This window comes from Solanum dulcamara, chromosome 4, assembly GCF_947179165.1.
Source record: "Solanum dulcamara chromosome 4, daSolDulc1.2, whole genome shotgun sequence".
Lineage (NCBI taxonomy): Eukaryota > Viridiplantae > Streptophyta > Magnoliopsida > Solanales > Solanaceae > Solanum > Solanum dulcamara.
Genome location: NC_077240.1, coordinates 80,777,807 through 80,786,987, shown reverse-complemented (window position 1 = coordinate 80,786,987; position 9,181 = coordinate 80,777,807). Strand labels below are relative to the sequence as shown.

At 26.2% G+C, this 9,181-nt stretch overlaps 1 protein-coding gene across 1 annotated transcript; it reads right to left on the bottom strand.

Annotated features, from left to right (window-relative positions):
• Positions 1 to 637: 637 nt before the first annotated feature.
• LOC129887872 (protein PLANT CADMIUM RESISTANCE 2-like) lies at positions 638 to 3,193 on the bottom strand. The gene is made up of 4 exons (XM_055963104.1): positions 2,964 to 3,193; positions 2,671 to 2,742; positions 1,563 to 1,775; positions 638 to 897 (listed from the first exon to the last, which is right to left on the bottom strand). The coding sequence occupies exons 1-4, from the start codon at positions 3,094 to 3,096 to the stop codon at positions 821 to 823; spliced, it is 495 nt and encodes a 164-aa protein (XP_055819079.1). The 5' UTR covers positions 3,097 to 3,193; the 3' UTR covers positions 638 to 820.
• Positions 3,194 to 9,181: the final 5,988 nt, after the last annotated feature.

Sequence of the window (9,181 nt, the reverse complement as noted above, 5' to 3'; positions counted from 1 at the left end):
ACAATTTCATAGTACAAATATAATTTCACCATTATCATCAAATTAAATTCATCACCACCAAAAATATAATATAGAAAACCTCATTAAATTAATAAAGATGAGATCATGAAATATTATTATTTTATAGAGATATTATTTAATTGATAAATTAATAATTATTAATTTAAAAAGTGTTTTGAGATTCAATAAAGCGTACATCAGAACAAGAAGGATATATTTATAGAAAATCGGATAGTTGTGATGGTGTAATACCTTGGCCCATGAATATGCACACATCAGACCAGCGAATGAATAGGATCCTAAACTCCTCATAAGGCCTAGGCAATCCTTCTTCTCTTTGAGCTAATTATGCTCAATACCGAATTTTATAAGCTCTAAGTTTAGTTTCTCGTCTCATGAGTTTGGAATCAAAACCGACAAGATCAGTTTCTATATTTTTCCCTCCTTTTTTTTCAATAATTTAGCAGAAACACTTATTTTTCTTTGATGTTTAATTTTTTTTGCGATATCAACTTTTAGTATTAAATTCGCTTTAAACAAGAATAGGATAAACAATAATAGACCGCTCGTAAAGTATCAACATATAAATGACTTTTCTAAGCAACTTTAGAAGGTAATTTATGACTTTTTCCAATGGTAAATAAATTATAAATATCATATACATTAAATCAAATCAACAACCAACATTACATTATCTTGCAAAAAACAAGAACCATCCATTGATTAACAAACCATTATTTCACTTTTAATAACAAAAAAAGAGCAACAAATATATATATCACACTAAACAAATTCAAAGTTTATTAATATAATCCAATATTTATCGAGTCATTCCTCCTTGAACTCCTGGAGCCATTGCTATCCCTCTATTTTGGTTATTCATATTTTCTTGCCAACCTATACATATGTTGTAAACAAAAGAACCATAAGTATATCTCAAAATTTTTAACTAAAACAAAAACAAAAACAAAAATATTGTTAGCTTTATGTTATGTAACGATGTCTGGATAGACCGTTTAAAAATGAAAAAAAACTTTTGATACATATAAAAATATTCTTAAATTTTATAATATTAAAGTATGTCATGACATTTTTGTTGATATAAGAGCATATTGTTGTTTAATTAACACAAAATGAGAAGTTTAAATTTATGTTTAGTTGAGCAATATTTATACCACTAAAGGTGGTTGTATCTACCCATGGTGGCCGATGCACTGGTAAGACTTTTCCATCTTTGACCAGAAGTCGGATCGAGCACTAAGATAGAAGTCGTTTCACCTCCGAGATGAGACTTTTTGATGATATGAAATAATGACATTTTTTTTCCATATATATATATATATTGCTAGTTTTGCTTTCGGGTCGGGTAATATTAGTTGCACCACCAAAATTTATTGTAGGTTGCTAAGTAGTCGTGCTATATATTTAATTAGAGGTCTAGATTGAATCATACCTTTAAAAAAATAAATTTTTTTAATATAAATTTTATTAGTCTAGCCCAAAACAAATACTGAATATCGAACGAGAAACAAACAAAAGAAGAAAAGAGGAATGTTACTTACCAATAGACATGTCATATCCACGATGTTTGAGTTCACGATGTTCTTGGCACAAAGCACAACATTCACAGCAAAAATGAAGACAACAGTCCCCACAAGGGCTTTCTGGTAACATGTATTGTTTCCTCATTTTTGTACGATAGAAACATGAATAAATACATCCACATCCTGTTAATAATTCAATTAACAAATACAGACCTCCACTTAAACCACAAGCTGCAAATAACAATATTATATTCACAATTAGTCACAATCATAATTTATACGATGGTATTTAATTAAACACGAATTTTAAAGATAAAAAAAATGTGTCGTAAAAAAATTATAGACATTTGTATGACTAATAGTGAAAAGTTAAACACAATAGTACGTAGATTATTTGTCCTTCTCTAAGTTACAAATCAATGGCTATTTATTATAAATTGTGACCTGTAATAATTGTCTTTTAACTAATATTATTGTGTAAATATCTTTAAAATTAGAACTCATATTGTCTAGGAAATGAATAATAATGATAACAACAATAATAACAACACTAATATATTCAGTGAAATTTCATAAATGAGATTTGGACGGAGGAAGGTAGAGGGGTGCAGGGGGAGCGGTGGGTTCAATTAAATCCCTTCGTTGAAAAATATACTATGTAAAGGGCAAAAATGATATTTTTTTTCATATATATATATATATATATATATATATATAAAAGTTGTTAAATTTCCTCGTATTATTTTCTCTTTTCTTTTTTGAATTTTTTTGTTTAAATTCCTCGCTCCATTATTGAGTCGGGAGAGAATGGTATGTACATAGTCTTGCTCCTCTCTCTCTCTCTCTCTCTCTATATATATATATATATATATATATATATATATATATATATAAAAGTTGTTAAATTTCCTCGTATTATTTTCTCTTTTCTTTTTTGAATTTCTTTGTTTAAATTCCTCGCTCCATTATTGAGTCGGAAGAGAATGGTATGTACATAGTCTTGCCTCTATATCGACAAAAAAAAATAACTTTTAACGATTACTTCTTAACGAAAGGATATAAATACGATTGTTAATTTAAAATGAACTTGTAATAATGACATAGGATATTTTTTCTGTTTGCTTACAAGTTGTTCCCTTGTCGACGATCTCTGCAATCTGTCCAAATGTAATACATGGACACCAGCAAGTTAAGCAACCTATATATATATATAAAAAAAAGAATAATAATCACCAATTAAAGATAGGAATTAATAAGATAATGTGTCACATGTAATAGAATTTTTTTTTTATATATAGATAGTATAATTTTCTGTCAAAAGTGTTTAACTTATTTTTATTTAATTGTACATTTTTGAAAAAATGGACTAATAAGAAAAATAGTGTCATAATTAAGAATAAAGAAAAAAAAAACACTTACAATTTGGGACATCGGAGAAACAATCACAGAGTCCAGTAGACCAAGTTCCGGGATGATTAGGTTGAAACTGTCCCGGCACAGGGATGCCGGTCATCGGTTTTTCGCCGTAAGCTGGTGGAGCTGAGGGGTTCATGATAACTTAAAAATTCTTTGAAGAGTTTTTTGGTTGTTGTTGAGAAAAATGAAATGAAAGACACAAAAAAGTATGTAGTTCTTGTGAAAGATAGGCAAATTATCAGATGTATTTATAGTGGGGGAAAAGGAAACTATTCTATCCGTTTTAATTTGTTTATCTTGTAAATTTTTGAATTTTATGATCGATTTTAAATTAAAAATACGTAAAATGTACCAAAATATTTTTTAATCTTATGATTTTAAATATGTAAGGTAAAAAATTAAAATTAAAATTGAAACCGAGAAACAAGTATATAGTATACGCACTATGAAGGAAGAGTAAACAAAGGATGTAATTGACTTGGTTTTGAGTCTATGGTCAATAAATGAATTACTTAGAAATGTTCTTCAACGTGTTATTTGGGGGGTGCAACTTGTTCTCTCTTTTTTAAAAAAATAAATATATATATTGTAATTTCGGGTGCAAATTGTTCTTTTTTTTATCTTCTTTAAATATTTTATATTTTTAAGTCTATAGTTTTGACAGTTCTAAGCAGCCACACCACCTATTATTATATGTGTGAAAATAACGTAATGCTCCTTTTTTTTTTTATAGAAAATAGTGAGATACGATAAGATGAGTATGTCTTACCTTCAAGAAAGAGGCTGCATTTTATTGATCGTTAATCAATGGCACAATTTATATTTGAGAATAATTAAATTTTAACTTTTCATATTTTACTTTAATGAGATACTTTTTAGCCACATAAATTATATGACATATATATTTAAAATCACAAGTTTTAAAATTTTTATATTCACATGAATATTATGACATATTTAATATACAAATTTTTCGTTTCCATTCTTTTAATTTTATGGTCAATTAAAATATATCACATAAATTCGAAGGATGAATTATATTGTTTTCTCAAAAAAAAAATTATAAAGAATAAACTATATTTTCTGTCAAATTGTAATTTATAAAGAATTACTATATTTTTCTACTGAAGGATTTTTCTATTAGCATTGACAATCATTAGGTAAATTAACTTTATAATTTCTGACATTGACTCTTTGAAATTTAATTAATATAATTAGCCAAATAAACTGATCAACAAATGTTCAAGAGAAAAGGTCCTTAACCATTTCATATATATGTTATTACTTGTTTTAAAAATAAAAATAAAATATTAGAATAGAAATCTAAAAAGAAGAAGAAGATATTTATGTAAATCAATCAAAATTGAGGAAAACGTTACTTTTTAAATGACCACACAAATATATTTTAAATGCAATTGACTTGGTACTAGATATATAGTCAAGCCAATGCAAGTTCAATCTTGGTTGGAAAATTCGTTGGTATTTACAATAATTCAAAGTCTATTTAATTCGAATTAACACTTGTCATATCAGATTAGCTAAGTAAAGTGCGAAATTTCAATCTCATCTACTAAAAATAAAATCAGACGTAATATATTTTTTTTAAACACATATTCTATTACAGATACTTCAAAAAAAATTCATAGTATGAAATCAAATGGAATGTATAGCGGATTTATTTATAATTTTCTTTTCGTTTCTTTCACGTCACTAATTAATGTTGGTTTTCCTATCCTTTATATGTTCTTGTCCCTTTATATATAATTTATATATATTTTTTTATCTCTTACATCTCTCGATACTTTCACCTCTCACGTCAAAATACAAAATATCATGGATTTAGAGATTAATTAATTGATCAATGTGAGACATTAATTAATTCGAACACGAGGAGTCATTGACTCTTAACTAATTACTTTTTCTGTTTTAAAATATTTGTCATATTTTACTTTATAAGAAGAATTGTAATATATAATATTTTTTATATTTAAATTATAATATAAATTAAATTAATTAAATTATATTAATTTTTTAAAAAACTAATTATATTAATTCTCAAAATTTAAAATGCGACAATTAATATGAGACGGAAAAGTAGTACGAATTCGTTCGTACATGGCTGCTGAATTGTAGGGTGTGGCCAAAGCGTGTTGAGAATGTGGATAAGGTTGCAAAGCTTTTTTTTTTTAATTTAATAATTATTATATGGGTAAAAATACACCTACTTATATGAGGGTTTGATTATTATTTTTTATAAGTTAAGCATGTGTAATTTTTTTTTTATATATAATAAATAATGAAAAAATTTATATTCTTAATTTTTACCTGTTCTGATTTATCATATTGAAATGTATGATTATCATATTTTACTGTACAAACTTTAGAGATAACATCTTTTTATTTATTTAATATCGTCAATGGATATTTTGGAAATACAAATTAAAGAATCATATTAAGTAGGACGTCATATTTTTTGAAACATAAATTAATTAAATCCTAAATAAAATTACCAACAATTATTATCAACTAAATCTAATATGAAATCTTAATTTCAAAAATCCTTATTTAGTGTGCTTTTTTCACGTTATATTACAGTTTTGAATGTCTTTCGATGATCCTCTTGCCTGAAAAGTCCATTATGATTTGTTGCTTTCAAAATCGATTATCGGGATTTGAATTGAAATTGTTCTAGTTTCAAGCAATTTCATCAATATTTAAGGGCTAAAAAATAATGGATTAATTCAAAATGAAGCTAACACTGATTTGTGATTTCATCAATAGCCCTATGATATTCTTCTCATTAAAAGTATCTCTCTTTTATTGATCAAATAAATTTCATACGAATTTTTCTAAAAAATCTCTTAAAAATATATTTGATTTGAAAATTTCTCTCTTTCTTCACAAAATTATTTTCTTTTTTCTGATAATATTAACTTGCTCTTAAGCTATCTTGACCAAAGTAATAGTAAAATCTCTAAAAAAAATTAATATATATGTAAAATTGCAAGTAGCACACATATGTTTGTACCTTTTTAATAAATAAATTTTAGTGTTGTGGGGCAAAGGCGGCTAGAGAAAAGAGACAATAGAATCAATGAATCATACAGCCAATATGAGCTAATATGTTTTAAAAAAAATAATATAATACTCTCATCGTTTTAATTTATTTATTATATTTATTTTACTTTATATATTTTTATTATTTTTTTGACAGCGTACTTTTTAATTTTAATTTTTCAGATGATATATTTAAAAATGTAAAATTAAAAAATATTTAGCTATATTTTATATATTTAATTTAAATTAAATTTATTTTTTTAAAAAAAATTGTGTCTAGTTAAACACAAATTGAAACTTTGAAAGTACTAACTAACTAGCCACTAGGAAGGTCTCTTTCATCCACCATAGACCCCTTACAATGAATGAAGATACAATAGTTGCCTTTATTATTATTATTATTATTATTATTATTATTATTTTCATCTCAAATTTGATATTCGCCATGTTCAATTAATTTAGATTTATATTAAAAAATCTTATTTTGAATATAAATATTTTCTAATAAAGGTAATTTAATTTTTAAAACTTAAATTTGAGATTTTAATTAATTAAAGATATATAGATATTTATCATTCTTACCAACCACAATCGTTGATGATAATACATTATATTAGTTGCACGTCTCGTTTTTTATTTTCCATTCGAAGTTAGATATTCGCTTAGGGCTTGATTAATTTAGATTTATGTTGGAGAGTCTTACTTAATTTGGGTTTAAATACTTTTTATCAAAGTCGATTTCATTTTCAAGATTTAAATTTGAGATCTTTGATTAAAATAAAGAGATATTTATTATTCTAAAATAACCTTAGATGATACAACATTAGAAGCCTCTTTTTATTTTCCATTTGAGGTTATATTTATTTTAAGGTTTGATTAATTTAAATTTAGATGAAAAATTAAGTATGATCTTAGTATGGGGAAGTCTTTAGCTATTCCAACTTTCTTAAATGCTCTTTTCAACACATCAACAAAAGTAATTTTCAATTTGCACCTCTTTTTTTGTGATTCACACTATATATACTGTTCTAGTACTAGATTGATTTTTTTAAAAATGAAATAACTTTGAAGAAATAGACAGAATACAGAAGTTGAAATTTATAGTAAATAATCAGAAATCAAATATGACTTCTTTGTCGAAAAAGTCATATTTATTTGCATGATTTTTTCACTATATGAGAGTGTGAGGATCAATATGGTAAATGGACCTAGGAGGTATTCACCAAAGATTTGTCTAATTGTGTGACCACATTGGTGGGTATCTATAACAACAATAACATATGTTTTGTGTAATCCAACGAGTAAGATATATGAATAGTAGAATATACACAAATCTTATAAAGTAAAAAGGTAAAGAATGCAAATATTCAATGAAAAAATATAATATAAAGTTATAATAATAAAATTTGGCTCAAGAGTTTAATAAATTGATATAGCGATATTGAAATAGTGTTATGTTACTTCAATATAACGATAACTTGTTGCAATGCTTGAAATTTGAAGAAGACATCAAAAAACAGATTTGAACTTTTTGAAAACAGGCAACAATATATTTTGCATAGTACAAAAAGCTTAACATTTGGAAATTTCAAAATATTCAATAATAAGATAATTGCTCGAAATGATGAACACCCCTTATTTCCAATTCCAATCTTAAAGTTTTGAGTTCGAGTCACCAAGGGAGCAAAAAGGATAGGAACTCCAAGGTAGGGGTTAAATAGAAAGGAGAAAGGGAAGGATAAGAAAAAGAAATATAGGAATAATAATGTGAGTTCATGTTAGTAATCAGAATATAAATGAGACAACAAATTAAATAGGTAACTATGTAAGAACGGATACTACAATTACCTAAATATTATTTCATTTTCTCAATTATTATAATGATCCACACATTAAATAAAGTAAAAAATTATTATATTTTTTATCCAAAATTTCTTTAAGAGGTTCAAATATGTCATCGAATTTTGAAAAAAGACTCATTTAGCCATCCGTTAAAAGTTTGACTCATCTATGCCATTATGTTTCAACTCCGATTTTGCAAAACCACCAAAACAACTTGTAACGCTTTTCTATTGGAGTTTTTGAATCAAATGTACTTTTTTGCTTCATTAACACCAAGGGTACTTTTTTACTTCATTAACTCCGATTTTGCAAAACCTCCTTTAATGGTGGAATTTTCACCACAATTTTAAATTACTTGAAATTTTGAATGTAGACCCCAAAAATACTATTTTAAAATTCACTATGTCTATGTTCAAAATTTCAAGGGCCAAACCCATCGGTGGACCCTTAAAGTTGGCATCAACTTTCACTTAAACATCTAAATCAGGAGATGTTCATTTTAGACACCTAATGTAAGTGTCTAATTGTCATTTTGACACTTTTTAAATAATCTGAAGTTGGAGTCTAGAGCATGTATTACACTTTTCTCCACATAGATTAGTTGATCAATTATATCCTGCCAACCCTACGCCTGACGTGTCAAAAGAAGCGAATTAAATAAGGAGACGTGTCATACATACATACATACATATATATATATATATATATATATATATATATATATATATATATATATATATATATATATATATATATATCAAAAATAAATATCAAATAATGACTTCTGAATAGAAAAAAATGACCAATAATTTGATGACACGTGTTTTTTTATCCAAATAATAATTTTTTTTAAAAATAAAAATTAACAACTATTAACCCCCACACCCACACCCTATCAGTGGTCTTCCAACACCACCCACCCCTTCGTCGTCTTCTCCAACCCCACCCACCCAACCCCAACCCCTCCCCCACCCCATCGTATTATAAAGAAAAATATCCTGTTCATGCTTGAAAATACGACTGAATATGTAGGCAACCGAAAAGAGGAAAAAAATAGATTTCATCCACATTCACAACAAATTCGACAAAATCACATCAAATAATCAACATTTCACAAGGCTGTAGATGATAGTAGTACTCCCTCATCTCCATTTTCTTTACAATTCTAGTGAGTCAATATGACTAAATTATGGAGGTAAGACTAGAGATTTATTCTTAAAAATTAAAAATTCAGATCTTTCGAAACTAGAAACTACTTGAAAAGTACTTGAAAGTGCAATTCTCCTCATAATTCTCCTCAGTTCTGCCTTTTTTTTTTTTTT

Coding starts and splice junctions, on each gene's coding strand:
- LOC129887872 (XM_055963104.1), bottom strand. CDS start 3,096: ATGAACCCCTCAGCTCCACCAGCTTACGGCGAAAAACCGATGACCGGC. Junction 1,776..2,670: donor CGTCGACAAGGGAACAACTT/GTAAGCAAACAG, acceptor TGTTATTTGCAG/CTTGTGGTTTAAGTGGAGGT. Junction 898..1,562: donor TGGATATGACATGTCTATTG/GTAAGTAACATT, acceptor ACATATGTATAG/GTTGGCAAGAAAATATGAAT.